Source organism: Simochromis diagramma, unplaced genomic scaffold (genome assembly GCF_900408965.1).
Source record: "Simochromis diagramma unplaced genomic scaffold, fSimDia1.1 OVJJ01000596.1, whole genome shotgun sequence".
In the NCBI taxonomy this organism is placed as follows: domain Eukaryota; kingdom Metazoa; phylum Chordata; class Actinopteri; order Cichliformes; family Cichlidae; genus Simochromis; species Simochromis diagramma.
The window spans coordinates 7,405,655-7,426,719 of NW_024387245.1; the positions used below are offsets into that span (position 1 = coordinate 7,405,655).

The 21,065-nt window shown below is 40.8% G+C and overlaps 1 protein-coding gene across 1 annotated transcript in view; it reads left to right on the forward strand.

Moving 5' to 3' along the window:
• The first annotated feature begins 1,935 nt into the window (after positions 1-1,935).
• The window catches only part of LOC120714019 (potassium/sodium hyperpolarization-activated cyclic nucleotide-gated channel 1), a 67,768-nt gene continuing 48,638 nt past the window's right edge, over positions 1,936-21,065 (forward strand). The window contains exons 1-2 of the mRNA XM_040000007.1: positions 1,936-2,291; positions 8,453-8,876. Of these exons, the coding sequence (XP_039855941.1) occupies positions 1,936-2,291; positions 8,453-8,876 (780 nt within the window). The remainder of the gene's footprint in view (positions 2,292-8,452; positions 8,877-21,065) is intronic.

Genomic DNA, 21,065 nt, shown 5'->3' on the forward strand with positions numbered 1-21,065 from the left:
TAGCTTTAATGCATTTATAGCATGACCAGTGTATAATGGCCAGTGTCTCATAACCAGTCATTCTTATACTTACAGGAGTACCTTGTTTTCCTAACAGTTATGCACCCGGTCAAAAATGTACATAAATGGACACACACACGTACACATATGTACACAGTACCTGAGTATAAATATGAAAATAAATGGATGTATTTGTGTGCCCATCTGTATGTGTGTGTTTATTCTAAAATATCTCTTATTCTTAGACCTATTGATAGTGTGGAAATTAAGAAAATCTCATTTCATGCTGTGAGTCTGACATGAAAATCACAGCACTAGATTTTCCCATGCATAAGGCAAAATTTCATCCTTCACAAAATATCCTGACTCTTAGCAGTAATGTCTAAATAGCGTTTCCATGGCAGATGGTTTGTGTGACAGGCTGTCCTGCAATTATGCCATTAAGGGGGAAGCCACTCCCTGTGCTCTCTCACTCTTTCTGCTTCTCTTCATCCACACTCCCAAGTAAGCAACCTATAAAACCACAACTACTCACTATTTCCTTTTATTAATGAATAATCCAATTATTCTTTTCATCAATTATTTAATGATTCAGTCTTAACAATGTCAGAAAAAGTGACAAAACATGAACATTTTCCAAACTTGATAGCTTGCTTTGCAAATAATAAAGAAATGTATCATAAATTTGGATGTAAAAACAAACAAACAAACAAAACTAATTCCGATTAGAGTACGATTAGCTGATCAGAATTCCTTTTAATTGGTTGGCTGCTTCTGTAGTTTCTGTATTGCTCCATCTACTGTCTCCAGCCTGCAGTCTTTACCAGCCTTCACAAAAATTATTTCTGCACTTTATTCTATTATTTTCCCACTGCAATGTAATTCCAGTACTCAGACTCACATCCTTTCTTTGGTCCATCTTCTTTCTTGTCCATTCCTCATCCCATCTTTACCTGCAATCCTTGAGATTTATTCTGGATAGAGATCTAATTCTAGGAGAGCGAACCACGGTTCGCATAATTAGAGAAAACACCTTTTGGAAACAGCATGAGTGGAACAGTTGGTCATCCCTTAATTTGCACAATATGTCAGAACGCGCTCATTAATTCAGACGTTACCTAATTAACTACAGAATTCTCCTACATAGAGCAGATCATCTCTTTGTGGAGCATATAAAAGCTCTGGTTTCTACGCAGCCTGTACGTCAAGTTTTTAAATAAAGCAAACTGCAGCAGGTAGTTACAGGAAATGTTGGATCAAGTTCTGCAACACCTTAAAAACTGCGATATCCACAAGATGTTTAACTTGTATTTTAATGTGGCCGGTGGCACCTACTTTACAATCTGTTTCATCCAGTTGGCTTCTACTGTAACTTCTCAGCAGGAAGCAAACCAGGTGCCAGGCGAACCACAGGAAGCACCTAATCTATATCGGTTTATTAAGAAATAAAATAATAAAATCAGCCCTCATTAACTTGTCATACGTGTGTTTTTTTCTTCTACGGCAGCGGCTTCCCCCTGCCGTGTGTGAAACTGTTGGCAAAGGAGGGGACTGGAGACGGAGGTGGGGGGTATCGTCAGCCACATTATGTAAATAAGGTGCAAGAGCATGTGCCAGTTAAACCGCAGTGTCGTGCGAAGTGAGATGAGGCACAGGCTTTGGACGGCAGAAGCCGGGGGCCGTCGGTAGATGGCGGTAACCCAAGAAACCTGATCCACCGGGTTCTCGGCCACTCTGTCTCAGTTTGCAGCACTCGCGTTGAAGGCAGAGGAGCCGAACAGTTTGAAGGACATCAAAAGAAACAGGAGAGCTCGCGGCGCGTCCTCTCGCCCCCCCCCTCTCTCTCTCTCGAGCCGGAGACGGAACGCGTAGTCTCAGAGAGAAAACAGAAGAAAAAACCCCCCAAAAACAGAAAACGGGAAAACTAAGAGCGCCATGGAAGACAAATCGAATTCGTTCTCCAGCAACAAGGAGGAGAAGGCGGATGGGAATAATGTTTTTCAGAGGCAAGACTCGATACAGAAAAATAACACGGGGAGCCAGAACATGAAGGACCATGGCAACTCAGTGGGCTTCAAGGGGGAGCGGGAAGAGACCATGGTTGGTTTTGATGATCTGGAGGGGGCGTCCAGGCAATATGGTTTTATGCAGAGGCAATTTGGGGCCATGATGCAGCCCGGAGTCAATAAGTTCTCCTTGCGTATGTTCGGCAGCCAGAAAGCTGTGGAGAAAGAGCAAGAAAGGGTTCAGACGGCCGGATACTGGATCATTCATCCATATAGCGATTTTAGGTAAGGGCTGGAATAGACACCTGCTCAAACCCCCTCCCCCTCCCCTTTATTTTATCCACCCTCACTGTCACCCTGAGGTCTGCAAGCTATAGCCTCCACTTGTTATCGCCACTCTCTCACACACAACCTGGCCCAAAGCGCATACGCTAATCTACCTCTGTATTTAGGCAATCAGGCTTCCGCTGTAGGGGAGGGGAGGAGGGCTTCTGTCAAAATGTGCTCAGTGATTGTGTGTGTGTGTGTGTCTGTGTGTTTCATTGCGGCATTTTTAGTGTTATTATTATTATAAGAGAAAAGGGAGGGACGCATTAAGGCTAAAGGTGTATCAGTGAAACGTCCTTGGATAAAGGATGGTGAATGTCATGATTGGAGAACACACACAGAGCTCAGCCCTCCTGACTGCTTCACACCAGCGGCGCAGTGGCAGCTTCTCATTGCGACACATTCCCTGCTCGTATAGGGGCGACCGTACCTGGACACAACGTGACAATGCCATTGCACCATCGGCGGTTGTAAACATTTCTTTGTAGGCGGATGTGAGCCGATGGGCCTGCGTGCATAAAGCAAAAATGCACAGAATGCGGTAAAATCGTGCAGGGAGACGATTAAGGAGAAGATGGCCGTGTTTTGAATTAATTAGTAACAAAAAAAAAATCAGATCTTCGAGTCTTATCAGAGAGTTTTTACATGCATTTTTTTTTAAACTGACTTGAATGAGGAAATGTGATGGAATGTGTTTGTTTCAAAGGAACCGCAGAAGGATCGTGCCACACTTCCTTCCTCGGCACCCACTATATGTCATAGTGGTTGATCATTTGGATTTGGTCTTTGGTTTGTCTAATTTATTTATTTTTCCTCTCAGCTGCACCAGCTCTCTGGCTTTATTGCAGCAGAGAGTTTGAGTTTCAGACCAGCTGCCTCCAATTTGCTTACATTTCCATACACAGTAAACAAATGAATCCAGGTAAAGGCGGTATGGGCTCCCCCCCCCCCTCTCTCTCTCACTCTCTCTCTCTCTCTCTCTCTCTCTCTCTCTCTCACACACACACACACACACACACACACACACACACACACACACACACACACACACACGAGCTGCGTGTTTACAGTTTACCTCTTCACCAATTAAGCATCTCATTTGGTCCACCCTCTGCACCAGTGTCACCTGGCACAGCTTGGTGGTGAATATCATCCCCGTTTTCCGTTGTCGCAACATGTAACGTGTCGGGGCACGTTGTCTCCCCCCCCCCCCCCTCGGCTCCCAGTGCCTTGAGCTTAGAGCTGTCCATGGTCCTGAACTTAGAGCAGGCTGCAAAAATGCAGCGCTCCCTTTTTCTGCAAGGCTTTCTTTTGCTGCTGATTTTTTTTTATGGCAGGTGATTTCTTATTAAAAAAAGGTTACATTTCCTGCTGGCTTATTTGCTACATACATTTGTTGTGATTAATGAGATACCACATGGTACTCACGGTAGCGCTAAACTCTATAAATCTTCATGCCCCACCCCTTGCAAGATCCCCCCCGCCCTTTCCATGCTTAAGAATAAAGATAACTAGGCTATCATAGCCTCAGCCACACAAAGACACTGGTATGTGTTTGCCCCTCTGCAGACACAGATGGACAATGATGGTAGGCAAGGATTAGCACAACACAACAGTCAACGAGCTTAACAGACTCAATTATGTAAGAAGATTGACCCCCTCCAAAAGATAGCCAAAGGGTATGACCAGAGCAGTTCAGTGAAATGGATACCTGTTCCACAGCTGTTAGTGAGTCAAGAGATTAATTAGTGGTCCCAAAGTGAATGGGCTGCATTTGTTATATTTGAGGAATTTCAAAAAATACAGTGGGGGATTACAATGAAAATCAGCAGGAAAAAAAGGCTCTGTAATGAGAACATATGTGTGATTGCTCAAGCAGACTGGGCCTTCTTCTTTCTGCACTATTAGGAAATGTTTGTCTCACTCACGCTGGCAGAGGCCCCCTAAGGTTACTTCCTCATGACATTTTCCAGAGGGCTGTTTTTCAGAAGACGCTCTTGTCCTCCAGACAGTGCAATGAAACGACCCCCTTCTAAGCCGCTGAGACCGCCTCTTGGCTTGAAAGTGCTACCTTGAGGTTTTCATCCCAGTTTGTGCCCAGTTTGTGGTGGAAGAGACAAGGCTGCTTCTTTGTTGCACGTGGCTCCATGTACTATTTCTTGGAAGCAAATCTTCCTCTCTCATTTTTTTCTTCTTTTTGCTAAGAATTCTTCGTCACTTGTTCGTTAATCTTATACTGTTACATACTCTCATCTTAATGTTATGTGAGCAAAAACAAAAGACACAAAACACTATCTTTAATGAAAAGCATTACGTAAGTACAGACCATGAATGACACCAAGCATTCACACGGGCTTTATATTGCTTTGTCGAGTGTTGAAACTCAATATTCAACATATTCTTTGTACACAGTAGCTGCTTAAAGATTTATGGCAGGTTAGTAATATTCATTATTAATAGATTTTTGAGAGGGCCCGTGCACGGCCTCGCACACCTCTGGTTTTGCTAAAGGTGGCTTTGTCATGCTCCATATGCTGTTGTTCAAAGACGTTGTGCAGGTTTTAAGCCTTTTCAAAGTAAATTCTCATGTTGCAGTTCTTTTAATTAACAGAATGAATTGTAGAGTCAACTGTGTTTCTTTCAGATAGTGTATACTCTAAAACCTGCATTCTTCTGAGTGGTTAGAGGCAGAAATTTTACAGTGTAGCTTTACTACCCCTAATTTATTCCTACAACAACAGCCTTATTAAAAAGAAGAAAGAGGCGAGTAAAGCTAGTTTAGAGTATTTAATCAAGCTTGAACAAATCTTTTCCCACATGTTCTGTTTTACTCATCTCGACATTCGTAGATGACTCTGACATCCTTTTTTTTTAACCCAAAGTCTTTGTTTTTCTCTCTGTCTGAGGATGTGCCATGCTGTAGCATGGTGTACCTGCTACACTGTAGACTGGTTGTGCTGAGTAGGATCATGTGGACTTCATTGTGTTGCTTGGCAGGAGTGGGTCTGGCATTGATCATGATGGATCACTTGTTGTAAGAAGGAAACCTACAAGACAAAATGTGCTGGCTTGATTCGAAGCAGATTTTTTTTTTTTTAACTTTCTTGTGATTAATCTGCCTCAGCTGGATTATTAGAGGCTCACTGCTTCCTCCTTTGGGGTTCTGTAGCTTCCAGCTCTTGTTATAAGTGGAACATATTGTCTCAAAATATTTTTTCAGCGATACACTCAAATAGCATACGCTTTTTTGCTAGTTCATGCTGCGTGAATACATTTGGCAGAGTGACCAGAGCGCCACAGTTTCTCCGTTGCTGCAGAGCTTACAGTGTTTGGGAAATGTCTCCCATTTTAAACAGTCACAACAGCAGCGTGTTATAGCATTCAGACCAAGCTTTTCAAAATTGATTGTAAACTCGGGATAAAAGATGATTAGCAGAGTACACATTTCATCTGGATGTGAATCCATAGCTGGGACAGGACTTGAGTGCTGAAATGGGCTGGAAGGGGAGGCTGTACTCCGACAGCACCGGGTGAATGTGGAAGTAGAGTACTTTAGCTGGAATCCATTGCTAGTGTTGGTGCCGCAGTTACAGTTAAGTGCACTGCACTCCGTTACTGGTTTAGCTGCGGTGCTTTCTTAGAAGTGGCACATTAGACCAAAAGCTTAAGCTTAATGCAGTATCAGAGCTGCCTCTGTGACTAGGTCAGTAAAAGCAAAAGGAGCACACCTGCATTGGTGTTACCATAAATAAAAAAATGTTTTTAGCATTTAAACTTCCAAATTAGTATTTTCATTGTTTCAGTCTGATAACTTAACTTAAAATGAGTACTTTATTACAGAATGCAGTTAGACTATGGTACCTTTGAAGTTACATACTCTGTTGTTTTTGACTTTGGTATGTGATGAGTTACATGTAAACTCTAGTAGCATTGGGGTTTCACTCCATTTGACAGATTTCTTGTATTCTTCTGATGACGAATATTTCAAGGTTGCTTAATGCTTCTTTTATTTGAGAAGTGAAGCACAATGTTTAATTCAACAGATATGTGGGTGTCTTAGAGGTCATGTACAGTATAAATACCACCTACAAAAGTCACAATAGAAATAGAAATATGTTAGAGATGTGGGAACTCTGTCAACATGAGTGGAAAACATCCAAATTCGAAAAGTGATTCAACTTAAATTCTGATATTAAAATCTGTTTGCTGAAAGCAGGAAAATAAAACATCTTAGTTCACAGGGACTAGGTTTTTTTAATCTCCAAATTAACAGACTGTACATCTTGAACTCACATTTTTGTGTATTATTTACTATTTAACTATTTTTGCTCTACCGTTGTTCTCTTTTTTTTTTTTTTTTAACTATAAATGTTTGTGTTCATTGATTTTATATAATCCTTGATCCCCTTAGATTAAAGTTGAAAAAGATTAGTCATGGCAGCCTCTTCTTTAAAACTGAAATATAAACAATTACAAGAAAAAAAAAGTCACACACAACATGACGTATCGGGTCAATAAGCATCAGCTTATTGAAAGGTTGATACAATGACACACGTGCTAAAAAACATAGAAAAGCACAGCTTTTGTATGTTCTTTTAAATGCGCTCTTATTACTCATAATGCTATAGCTCGGTTCTAGTGCGCATTGTACTTGTTGCGTAACTTTGTTGTTATTGTGCTGACCTGAGAGGACTCAGTTTGCATCATGGTTTAGCATGAACTCAACGAGCTCAGCAGTTCAATATCTGCTGGGGTAAAAATACCTATTGTGGACCTTATCAGCCACCTCAATGTTTAGTTGAAGTGAAGACAGTTATCAGACATGTGATCTGTGGGTATTTATAAAGCCAAGGCCTCGGCTTAATTTATTGAAACAGATCCATTACTGGGTGGCAAGTCTGCCAGACAGGCATCCGGCCAGCCAGTTCATTTCTACCTTCAACAACAACGTGATGGTCAGCAAGGCAGAGCAGAGGCAGGCAGGCACGGAGCGGGGATAACGTCAGTGGAGAGTTTTTAGAGTGAGATAGGATTGCTGAAAGCATCTATTTTCATTCATGGTTGTCTGGCTTTTACTCAGGGCCCAGAACACTTTGTGAAAAGAGCAGGGTGCTGATGAATTACTTCTGGCTCTGTTCATCGAAAGGCAGAGGGCAGGGACATTAACACAGCCAGGAAGGATGGAGAGGGTCTCAGTCTAAAGGGCCCTGAATACATATAGTAAGTGATAGCAGTACATTACTGGATGTCCTTGAATCGTAATTAACTTTGAGCCCGAGAGTTTTGGTACGAACTCAAGTATATACTTCTCGGAGCGAGATCTTAAGCTTGCATGCATGAGCCTTTCCAGATCTGAGCTGAAAGATTATCTAATATTGTCGGCTGTTTAGATGTTGCATGTTATCTGCTGATAGCAGAAGTGGCAACGTAAGATCTTTCAGGCTGTGTACCTTTGCAGGCTGAAGCACTGGATAGGCTGCAGTGAAGAGTTTCATAGGCAGTGACTGATGTCAGAAGGTGACTACTACTGACTTTTATAATCCCCTTACCTCTCTGCTTCCCACATGAAGTTGGAGTTGGAGCAAACTGGCGTTATAGCTATCGTAATGAAACTTGTTTCACACTTTCCCTCAGAGTGAATTGAGTTATCGCTGATACGTAACCTTTTAAATGTTCTAATAAAAGAAGGGGATGTAGCTTCGTGCTCTTGAAGCTTATCTTATTTGTAGGCAGCAGAGTATTTGAGCAAGTTCAGATTGAATAAGAGGCCCAGCTAATGTTAGAAAGTCATGTGACCTGACACGGTAAATACCGCATTTAAATGTCAGAAGAGAGCAGAGTGATCGGGCATTTTTTTAAGCAGAGCTTCATAAATCAACATTGTGCAGTGCTCCTCTTTTCTGGGACTGTTCTACCTTTTCATAAGACATGCAGTGACAGAGTGAACAGTCACCTCTGACCGTATGCAGTGCACTGGGATAAACAGAATTATACATATAAACAATATCAGCAGAATAAGCAGAAAAGAAGCATGATTTCTTTTCCCCTGTGGACTTCAGTTTTGTGGCTACAGCATGTTTTATCGCTTGCATTACTCATTTGTTTCGGTTTTTCCACAGGTTCTACTGGGACTTGATAATGCTCATCATGATGATGGGGAATCTAATCATCATTCCTGTGGGAATAACCTTCTTCTCAGAGCAGACTACCACCACCTGGCTGGTCTTCAACGTGGCTTCGGACACCATCTTCCTGGTGGACCTGGTCATGAACTTCAGAACGGGGATCGTCAATGAGGAGAGCTCAGAGATCATCCTAGACCCCAAAGTCATCAAGATGAATTACCTGAAGAGCTGGTTCGTCGTGGACTTCCTTTCCTCCATTCCAGTGGATTATATATTTTTGATAGTGGAGAAAGGCTTTGACTCAGAGGTATATAAAACAGCTCGCGCCCTGCGAATCGTCCGCTTCACCAAGATCCTCAGTCTTCTGCGTCTGCTAAGACTGTCCCGACTCATCAGATACATACATCAGTGGGAGGAGGTGCGTATATATTTGTCTTTGTCACATAAATTAACAAAGTTGTGCGGTCTCTTACTGTGATTGGGTGGGGTCCTTGCTTGGGAGTTACCTACTTATCTGTAGGTAACTAGTGTAATCAGTTTCAGTTCACTGATGTGTGAAATTAATTTGAAATGTGAAATCAGAGCAGATGCTTTTATTAGGAGAAAAATACAGCACGTCAACCAGGTAAGGAAATCCCAAACAGCTGATTCTGTTCATCTGGACGTAGCGTTTTCAGCGGTAAAGCCTGACCAGAGACTGGAGAAGTTGGATGAGTGATGAAACGTTTCGCCACTGAAATCACTACGTCCAGATGAACAGAATAAGCTGTTTTGGGAACACATTTAACAGTTTACCATTCCAGTGGTCTCCAGTGTAAAAAGATGAATCTGAGGCGTAGTGAGCAACCTTCTTAATAGTTTAACTGTAGTGGATTTTGTGTAAATATCACAAGGTTATACCCAAAGGATATAACAGAGAGTGATGCCTTACTTACCCACTATTGAGTCACTGCATGTCTCAGACTTTTTCCAACCTGAATCCAGTGTTCTCATCCTTCTCCTAAGGACTAAGTAACTACACGTCATCGTGACCCTGTCATTTCAGCTAGTGGATCCAGTTTAGATATCACGGCCAAAGTCATTACTGTGTGTACGATTTTGTAGTTAAAATGTAAATAGGTGAACATAACGCTGTCATTTTTAATCAGCTTGACTCCCTCTTATTTTAAATGTCCTTGCAGCAAAGCGTCAGGGACACGTTCCTCCCTTATTGTTACACGTGCTGTTAGCCATGCTGTTTTAGATTGTTTGATATGCACGGAGTGTATTAAAAATACATCAGCAGCAAGAGGAGTGCAACAAGGCATAATGTGCTATGTGCATGGACTGTATGTAAAAGATGGATGCAGCCTCCAGGTTTGAAAAGTGGAGTAAATTTGTATGAAGGTATACGGGAAGGTTGTAGAGAGCAGATGACGCTGCTTGTTCATGTGTCATTTAACAGTCCGGTAAGCACATTCTTAATTAATCTAGTGTCTCGTTTGCTAGCTTCAGCCCATCTTTATTATACAATATTGTATATAAGAAAGTGAAAAAACAGGAACTTTTGTGTTATTAATTACTTTGGTGTAGTATCTATATCCATGGGGGGAGGTCTTTATCTGAGGGAAAGCTGTAAAACTAATGAATGAATACAGTTAGAAGTCCAAAATTGATCCTGCCCTTCACATTTCCAAAGCTTTCCAGTGGGCCGGATTAGAGTCTTTGCGCGTCCAATTCTGGCCCGCAGGCTATATATTTTACACCCCTGCTATAAACCAATCGATGACATCACGGTGGCCACATCTGGCTTTTATATAAAAGCTGCTGTTGTGCCCGTGTAAACATAAGCTCCAGTCAGAACTGTGCCTGATTCCTGGTACCCATACTACGGATCAGTGAACTTTTATAATACAGAAAAAGATCATCTTTCTGCTTAAGTGCCAGCGAGGCAGCTGACTTTTACAGTGTTTATGGTAGCTTATAGCTTTCTGTCAGTGTGTGCTTTAAACATTTTTTATTATCCTTACTGTGTAATGTGGCATTTGAAAAACAAAACCATTATTCATGCTTCAGTAAAGCATTATTAAAGCTTTGCTGAATATGGTCTCTGGTTCAGGATTCTCACACACACATACGAGCACACATACGTCACACAACACACTCTGAAAGTGAGCGCACTAGATGGTCGTTGCTTGGTGTTATTGTCTTGGTTTGTACACTATGTGGGAAGCTGATTGTGAGGTTCAGCGTAGTTTGCAGACTTGTATGAGACAACGTTGGACCAGGACAGAAGCATAAATATTCAGTGCTGCAAGGTTAATGAGAATCTGCAGTGAGGATGCAGGCAGCCAGTGCAGTACAAAGTACACAGGGATGTGTCATAATGCCTGGCTGCTCTCAGTTCATCTCTCTCACGTCATTCGTCTTTGCCTCCAATCGTTTCGCTGCTTATCAAACTCCTTCTTTCCCTCTGGTTCGCCCCCTTCCCCCCAGTTGCATGCCTTTTCTCACCCTCTCCCTCACACGGCATGTCCTCCTTTGGCATGTTGTCTTTCTTTAAGACATGTCCAACCCCTGTGCACTTAAGAAGATAGTTTAGTATATGAAACTTGCATCAATTTACTTATTTCGCTGTAACCATATTAAACGAGCACACCGAATAATAAAACAACGGCGAAACAGACACATCCACTGGAGATGCGAGAGGGGAAGAAAAGGCACTCGGTGGAAACATTCCAAGCTGTCGTAACATGTTAGGTGTGGGATGCAGGATTAGAGCTTTAATGGAGGGACGAATGTAGTCTCCTGCCATTGCAAAGATTTTCAAGCTGTGAACGTTCGTTACGTCAGCCGTGGGATGGACCCAACTAGTTATTCAGTCAGTTTCTACAATAAGTCATCCTCCAAACTGTATGTCCATCCGTCATTCCTTCATCTGGTCTTTGCTCCCTCCCGCCCTCTTCACTCTGTCACCATCTTCTCCCTCCATCTGTGGAGTAAAGGAGGCTGTTATTTCACCAGTGCTGGCTGGCCATTCAGTCTTTTTTCACTTTTCCATCACTGCTAATGTCCTAGTCACGGTCTCTATCAGAGAAAAGCTATTCTTATTCTTTAGGGTTGTTACCCTCCTAAAATCTTCATTTTTAGTTCAGAGCGGAATTTTCCCATTTAGCGTGATCGATACTGAAACTGTATCTAATATATAAAAAATGAGTCTTTGGAGTCACCTGCAGGTATGTCTGAATGATTTAGCTGCGTAATTTGTCAGTAAATACTCCACTTTCCTTTATTAAAAGTGCTTGTGGCAAGAAGGATCCTGATACAGGCAGTTTTGGTGGATATCGGGTATTATGGTTGCAGTAAAACAGTTGAACAGCTACAGTATTAGGACCCAGTCAGGACCTGACGTGCCTTATTTAACAACTCGCACAACTGCCAGTCATTAGAAAGACATTATAAACTCCACTTCGATGACTCTGCCTGTGCCAGTTTGGAAATGTAATAAAGATGGAAGAAAATATATAAAAAAATAGTAAAAAAAATACCATTACTAGTGTTTTATGGCAACAGATATTAAGACTTGGTAGCTGAAAAGACGTCTACTTGTTCAAGAGTGCATGCTGCTGTTTGTACTGTATCCAGTTGTCTGGTTCTCTGTGTGTTTTCTAAATCATTCATCATGTGCATGTGCAAACATAATTATTACAATGTGCAGTACTTAGGGAAATTGCAGTGTACAGCGTGAAGGTCACGTAGAGCAGTAAATTCTGTGTGCTCAAACAATCTGAGTGGGGACCAACCAAAGGGAAGCTTGTGCACTTTTTACACATGTGAAAGTAACTACTGATCTTTCATACATTCACATCAGCAGTGTTGGTCAAGTTACTTGAAAATAGGAATTAGTTACTAATTACTAATTACTTTTCTAAGAAAGTAATCCCATTACTTTACTGATTACTTATTTTCAAAATGAATTAGTTAATTTATTACTTTGTTACATTCCCGTGGCAGCGTGCTCAGTGCTTGCTAAGATTTGAAGCGTAATCTCTCCTGCACTCCATATTGTCCATTGTTGATATACACACGTCTGTTGCAGTCACGGACGTCGCACGCTCGTACGTCCTTGTCATGAGACACTCTCATAAAATCACGGTTTAGTAACGCAGTAACGCGGCATGCTTACTGGGAAGTAACAGTAATCTAATTACTTTTGTGCAATATTAATCCCTTACTTTACTTGTTACTTGGAAAAAGTAATCGGATTACAGTAACGCGTTACTGCCCATCTCTGCACATAAGTGCTAAAAAGTGCAGAGCTAAAAATGTAACTTTCTGCCCTGCTTTTGTCCACGTGCCTAAATGCACTGAGGCGCTGCCACGTGATTGGTTGATTCAGCACTGTGCCATTCATGATGTTAAGAAATCCTACAGCTCGTTATTTCCCATAAACAGAGGATTGGGAAAACTACAAGTCATCTAGCTTACCTCTCAACTATAGTGCCTCATTAGGGAATTATGTGTAATTATTAACAATTTAACAACTGAGAAAAATAATGAGAAGAGTTATCTGGTTATTTTACACCTAATTTCACATGATTTTTTTTTTTTTGTTTTAACTTTCAAGGGCATTTTGCCCCCTGCTCCTATTCATTTCTAACCCTGCTTCTCTTATGTTTCTCTTATTATTTCATGCCCTCACAGACACAGAGCTAATTATCCCAATGACCTTAAAGTCACAGTAGTGTTTTTTTTTTGTGTTTTTTGCTCTCTCAGAATGTTGGCACCTTTGGATATGTGCTAATGTCAGGCAGATCTTAATGACGTGTATTACAGGGAAATGATTTATATACTATCCTATTCAATGCTGGTTTTAGTTTGTTTTATTTAATGAAAATGCAAAAGGAGACTAAAAGGATAACATTTTTAAACTGCTGTAGAAAATCCCCAGAGCTCCCAGTGCCACATCTGGCTTATCACAGTCACCAGGCCTCCCGCCAGATCCCAGCTCAAGCAGGAGGGCTCAGGTTGGGCTTGTGGCAACATACCATCCCCCAAGGGGAACTGTACCCTTTTTGAGGGTACCAGACAAAAACAAAAACAAAAGAACCCCAAACATCTGTCATACAATATTTATTGTTTATTGTACATTTAAAATAGAATAAAAAACTGTTGTTGGTCGTATTATGAAAACAAAACTGCCACTACTCCCGTTGCTGTTGTGTGACCTAAGATATTAAATAACCATTACATCTGTGGTTAAATATGCTTCAGTTTTAGCACAAACCCCCCAACTTGTATGTGTTGTATTTGTCGTACCTTTTGCTGCCCTCTTTGGCCAGGTCTCTCTTGGAAAAGAGATTTTAATCTCAGTGATACTTTTTACCTGGATAAGTAAAGGATGGGTCGTGGTGTACGGTACAGTGGAGACTATATAGTAGTATGTATGTTTTCAGTACTTGCTAGTAATGCATCTGGATTGCTGCTGTTGACACCAGCTTTTCTTTGTGTGTGCTGAGCATCCACATATGTCATGACCAGCGTTGACTTTGCTGCCCTGAGCTGCCTTCAAGCCTCTCCCTCTCCTCTTCTGTTACTTTGATCTGTTGGCTGATGGCGTCCAAGTGCTGAGACACTAACCAGCTGCTTGTAGGAAGCGTCAGCTCCCATGTGCACCTTCACTTTGTCGTCACTGTAGTCACAGACTAATAGTACAACCTGTTTCTGTGAGTATCCGTGTTACTGAATAAGTCAAATTGTCCTTTTATTTGCCTTCTAAAAACATTTAACCTGGTATTATTAATAATGCACTTTATCTGCAAACACTGCTGGTTCAGGCTTTTTAGTTGCATACTTTAAAAACAAAAACAGTAGTATCTGCTACAGATGACTGCAGAACGTGATGCAAGTGATCTGATTAATTAGAATCTGCCTGTAGGGATAGAGATGTCGTCCTAAGCAAAGGTGCTTAATTCACTGTCGGTAAATTGATCTGAAATGGGAGAAAATGTGAGCCAACTGACCCGAGTATCCAGTTCACTGAAGAAGAGGCTTTAACTACATTTCCCTGGCTATATTTGGTCTCCACTGAAATATCCCATGCTATTTGTATGACAGCCTGACAGCATGCCCTTTTATACCCTGCCATCGTCAGACAAAATATGTGAATGCACTGATGTTTGTCAGTTTGTGTTTACATCAGTGGCTTATGTTTCAGTTTGATCGGTATGCTAAATTAAAGCCAGAGCAGATCATCGGACCTCTGTCTGTAGCTCACTTCAAATAATGCACAGTAAATTAAACACAGGCTCACAAACAAACAGTCATGCCAAGTATTAAGTCAGAAAACAGCTTAACTTTCAAAAATTAAATATTAGCTAATTTATTTGATTAAATGTGTTTAATATCTCCAAATAAACATATGAAACATAAAAAAAGAAGGCATCTTTGCTAGATAAAGGATTCTTTATAAACAGCTGAATATTGAACTAAGTGCTACGGGCACTGAAAATTAAGATATAACCTTCTTAGTGATGAATAGAAACTGACACGAGGTACTGAAACAGTAAGGTGAAAAAGGCCGTAGTGTTCTGTGAGCCATTGTGTACTGTAGTCTGCCACGATAGCAACAAATAGTTTGGTGCCAAAGCAGATTAGTGGGACTGTGTTTGCAGAGTCCCGTGGACCCGATTCACCTGTCTCAGAATAGGCAATGCCAAGTATTCGGTGCCTTAAGGTCTCTGCCCTGGTGTCATGCAGGGACACAGGTGCATAATCGCACGCACACACACTGAAAGTGTGCTGAATCATAAAGTGCTGACTCATTTGTGAGGTTAAAAGAGAGATCATAAAGAGAAAAAGAGAGGAAACAAATAGAGGAAAGCACCGGGGGTGGGGCGGTGGGGTGGGGGTTATAGCTTTCCATTCTAATACTTTGTTCGCTTGTTTATAAGATAAGATAAGATAAGATAACCTTTACTAGTCCCACACGTGGGAAATTTGTTTTGTCACAGCAGAAAGTGGACAGTGCAAAGTTATATAGCAAAAATGAGAGAACACTGGAATACAATAAGGATAAGATACTGTAAACAACTGTACACAATAGAATAGCATAAAATAAAATACTATATACAATAGAATAAAATAAAATAATATATACAATAGGATAAAAATAGAATACAAATGCTATATACAACAATTATTGTACTGACCCTGTTTTTTTCTGTAGTTACAGATGAACGATTATGCAAGGTGAACGAGAAATTAAACTGGATGCAGTAATGTGTTTTTTAGTACTTCTGATAAGATACATCGTCTGCCAGTTTGTCAGCAACTATCTTAAATAAAGACAACATGAATCTATAAAGAAGATATACAATCCTTTTATCACAGTGTTTACTGGAGGAAAATTAAAAGGAGCGTATCCTCATTACATCCTCTTAGTTACAGGACGCACAGGCAATAGTGGCGAGGGACAGCTGCGGTTCTCTCCTCTGTGAAAGAGCAAAGGCACTGGCTGATGACGATGTACAAGTGCTTGATGTGATGTGAGAGTCTGGGAATTGTTGTGAGATTGTGTCATATCTACCAAATGTGTTCATTTTTATATGTGTATTTCATACCTGTGAAGTATTTTGATGTATGGATGCTGTACTAACTATTGCTACAGTGTACAGTATTTTTATAATACTTAATGCTGATGAACCAATAGCATGGATAGGATCACTGCAAATAAAAAATAGGAAAACGTGCACAATAGTATTGTTTATAGAGATGAATTTAACAGCATTAAAGCTTTAAAAGTGACAGCACCACTGAAAGTTGAGGCGGCGGAAGTTGAACCGTGAACATGTTCCAACTGTGGCGCAGGTGTGAGCTAGCCCAGATTTTCTGTTGGGCTAACTCAAGAAGCAAACATTGCCAAGGCTGCACAGCTGGTTGTTTATATTTAATGTCCCAAGATGAACAGGGGGTAGTGATTTTCAAAGCACAAAAACACTCTGCTCTTGCTTATAGGTTCGGTCGAGGACACTGCAGGACAGGAAGACTTTAACGCCATACTTTATATGGTGCATCATAGTTTTCTGTGCACGTCATTTATCAAACTGAGCCAGCAGCCAAGAAACAGCTTGTGTGTGAAGTGAAGGAGGAGATGTGCTGTGAGGCTGGTTGATCAGGCCCCTGAAGATATTGATGAGTGCATTAGCTTAACAGACATTTGAAAACAGAAGATTCACGTATTGCAGCTTTGATAAAACTGATACTCATTGTGACTGCACCATTGGACTGCACCATGACATTTTGACTGGACATTTCTAGTCTGCATTAGGATATTGTTACATGAGAGTCTAGGGACTGCTTGGATCTAGGGTTCGGCCTCTTGAAACATATGCTTTAATGCTTTCTCTTTTCTTAACTGTGGCTCTTTTAGCTCAATCTTCTGTTATGCATTTTCCATGGTCAGAATAAAGTCATGTTGCCGATGGACTCTGCAGACTTTGGCTAAATTGATGACTAATTACATAAAAATGGCAGTGCTATTGTTTTTATGAATTGAATTAAAAACATAGACCATAAAGCATTTGCAGCATTAATGCAAATGAAGAAAGGCAACATAAACATGAAATAGCTACATCCTGTAAATCCAAATGCTGTGTTTATGAGGGGTGGGTAACTCATTTGGGAAACTTAGATTGTGGAGATTAATTCAGTTCTGCTCAATATCAATTTTATCTCTTTATAAACTGCCACTGGTAAGAAAAGATGCTACATTTAAGTGACTGAAATGTGAAATCAGCGGAGCAAGTGCGCCAACATTTTATCACTAGCCCCAGCAAACATGCTGTTAACTCCATGAACTCCCTCTCGTAGTCTCTTTCACGGCATGCATTGCTTCCAGCACCTTAATAAACTCTTTGGTTATCCCACGTACAAAGAGGAGTCACTGAGCTGTCATGGAAACCCCAGATCTCATCCAGAGCCAAGTAGAAAAAGTTAAAATTGAAGCTGAAGGATTTTAAATTGTTTTCCAATTTGTGTTTGGTGTTTAAGATTTTTAAATGGCTTGGTACCTTCCACAATGCTTTATTTTATTGACTTTCACCCAAGAGAATCCATAAAATCCAAACTGATGTATCTCCTGAAAGACTTACAGACTTCTAAACACTTTGTGTGTTATGTAATTTAATTTTAAGCTAACACTGGTACAATGCTTCAAGTAGCAACATCTATGTTAATATTGTACACGATCCCTTTTCAAATAAAATCAAGAATTTTTTTTAAACATTTTTAAAAAGAGACTGATATCCTAGAGCCACGTTGTTATGATTCGCCTGGAGAGGGGCAGGTTCTCAAATGCTTCTTTTTTTGCGGGGTATGTTAGCGCATTACACTTTGGAAAACTCCCCATCAGTGAAATGCTTACTGCTTATTGTTGTTATGGGAAATCACAGAGCTGGTCTTGACTGCTGCGTCCTTGGATGTGTGAAACTTGGTAAAAAGTCCTTGTTGCAGCTTTGCTAGTAAAGGTTTAACTGTACGTTCTTGCTCTGCATTAGCCAAGTTTTAACTCTGCTCTGCATGTTTAGTCCCAAGAGTGATTTAAATTGTCATCCACAAACTAAGCACACTGCTTTATCTCAGTCTTCAGTCTATATCTTATTAAAAACTTCTGCATTCTGCATTAAATGACTAACAACCTTCACGGTTAGCAAACCGAGATATCTCATCAAAGTTTGTGCTAATTCAAATACAGCGAAGCTGCATCCGCTTGCATAAACCTGCTTTTATAATTGATTAAAAAAAGAGCATTTCCCTTTGAAATAACCCAAATAGTAACCCATTCTGTGAGGAGGAGTTATCAAAGAGGGTTTGCTGGCCGAAATGAGAAAACTACACTTATTATGTTTAATTGTCATTGACCTCATGCAGGCCGGTCAGGGATAACCAAATGGACCAGATGTAGCTCGGGGCCATACAATTCCCAAGTCTGGTTATAATAAAGCTAGCTAAATTAAGTGCTTGAACAAACAATATTGGATACGACTCTAAACCATGTGCATATTTTCTGTCCAGTGTTGCTAACCATTTAGCCAGAGAACACTCTTCTCAGTCTTCTATGAATTCTTGCCTACAGTGTTTTCACATGCTTATTTGGACTATCCAAATCAAACCGTGTTCCATAGCATGTGGATGGGTGTTTTGCTATTGAAGGATCCACACATTTTGTTTTTCACTGGCATAAACACACAAGTGAACTCCACCTTGTACTGCAGAGCATGCTAGGATTCTGGAGGCGAAGCAGACTTGTTTTGTGTTGTGTGTGGGAGTCGCAGGCTGCAGGCTGCAAAAGAGCTCTGTCACGTGTTTTCATGTGTGACAATGTGCCTGTCACACGTTTCATATTTTGTGTGCAGAGGGCCTTCTACTCGCTTAAATGAGAGCTTGAGCCCTTCAGACATTAAACATGTTAAATGATCTTCCCTTGCACAGACAGGGATCTTCTTAGCTTCGTCTCTTTCTTCCCATTTTCTCACACACAAATACACACACAAACAAGCAAGTCAAGTCCCACACAATAGCCTAATGGACTCCTCCAGTCCAATTTTGTCAAGCAAACAAAAATGAAGGACAGTGCTTCTTCCCCCTCCATGCTGTCTGTGTTCTTGTCCTCTCTGTTTTAAGACAAAGCTCTGACGTTGAATGTAATGTGCCTTGAACTGTGTTCTTGCTCAGCTCACAGAGGGAAGCTCGCTCTTGGCCCATAGGGTGGAAAATCCCAGATTGCACCGCTTGAAAGAACGTTTTCCTCCTTGTTCCCTGCAGATTTAACCAATTTCCCCTTTGCCAAGTCTCTCATTACTCCTTCTGTTGTTAGTTGGTCTTGTTAACTGTAGTAGACTGTTTCCAGTAAATTGCTAGACCATATGGTTTAGAGTACAGAGTTAATTGTCAGGCTCAATGATTTGAAAGCAGACAGAAATGTATAGTGCTCTGCGGCAGAGCTAAGATTCATTGAATCAGTCAGAGGTTTGGTTAGAATACAATATGCTGCAACATACATAACATATATAACATATTTAACAGCATACATATAAAAACAGAGGGATTATGGCAAATATGTGATTTCAACACATGGGTTCTGTAAATAAAAAATACATAAGGTGTCATTCCTGCATATGGATGGGTATTGATAAGGTTTTCACGATTCCGATTCCATTTTCGATTCTGTTTAACGATTCGATTCTTTATCGATTCTCTTATCAATTCTTTTTAAAAAAGGAGAACACTAAGGTCGATTAGCTTAGAACTTTGTCTTATATCTTCTCTCCGCAATGCGGTGACGTCATTCGGGGCGACTGGAATCGATAAGGGAATCGTTTGCAAAAATGGCAAACAATTCCAAGGAATTGAAACTGTGGGAACCGGTTCTCAACAAGAACCGGGTTTCGATATTCATCCCTATTCCTGCAGTATCAAATATTGAATTTGTGCAGCTCATAAACAGAACAGCAGGAGGGAGAGGGGGCCTAGGAAGCAGTGAAGTTAGATGAGTTGCAAATAGGGCAGAAAACTGAATCAAAATAATGAACCATCACACTGAAAATTTAATTCAGTTTTATTTATAGAGCACCAAATTACAAAAACAGTCACCTCGAGGTGCTTTATATTGTAAGGTAAAGAGAAAGACAGAGAAAAACCACAATTATCGACAACACATTCTGAACAAGTAATTGGCGACATTGGGAAGGAAAAACTCCCTTTTAACAGGAAGAACTCTGGCAGAACCAGATACAGGGAGGGACACTGTGTGCTGTGCTGTGACCAGTTGGGATTGCAGGGATGGAAACAGGAAAAAAAGACACACTGCACATGTTTTGCTTTCAGGATCTGTAGCATTTTGTAATGTGTAAAACTAATAATGTGCTGCAATTACTGCAATACCACGGATGAATATTAGTTAAAAGGCACAATATGGGCCCAACCGTTAATAGCCCCTACAGATATTTGACTGATACTTAACAGCGGCGTGTGTCGGTGTTAGTTTTCCAAGTGTTGTAATAAAATCTACTTTTGTGTGAATTGTAATATTATATACTTTCTGTTATGGCTATTTTGTAGCTGAATGACCTTTTTGGTTGTCGCAATTTAAGGAATGCCTGATAGATTCAGGCCCAGACGAGCCTTTTGGAGCATGATGACCTTTGCGTCTTCTGTTTGGCGTCCTTCATTTTGCTCCTCCAGAGGCTCAAGGACAGCCTGTCTGGGTGCTGATAGTGCACAAGCTCGCTTATCTCACTGGGGTATAAGACAAACTCAAAATGGGGATGACCAAACGTGTTGAATCTGGAATATCCGTAATAAATGTATCTGTATTTCATACTGCACGTCAACATCTCTTAAACGTTTATTTCACCAAGGTTAGATTCCTCTGCCTTTACCAACAACTGCTGGCTGGTTTTACAGGTCGCTTTGTATCGTGGTGTCATTGTAAGCTGTGCACGATGTTCAAAATGTTTTATACTGCTCCGTCGGGAGTACTTCTGCTTATTGCATACTCTGACTCTTTTCATCTCTTACTGTTGCTGCCAGTCCGTCTCTCAGCTCAGCCTTTTATTTGATATAAGAT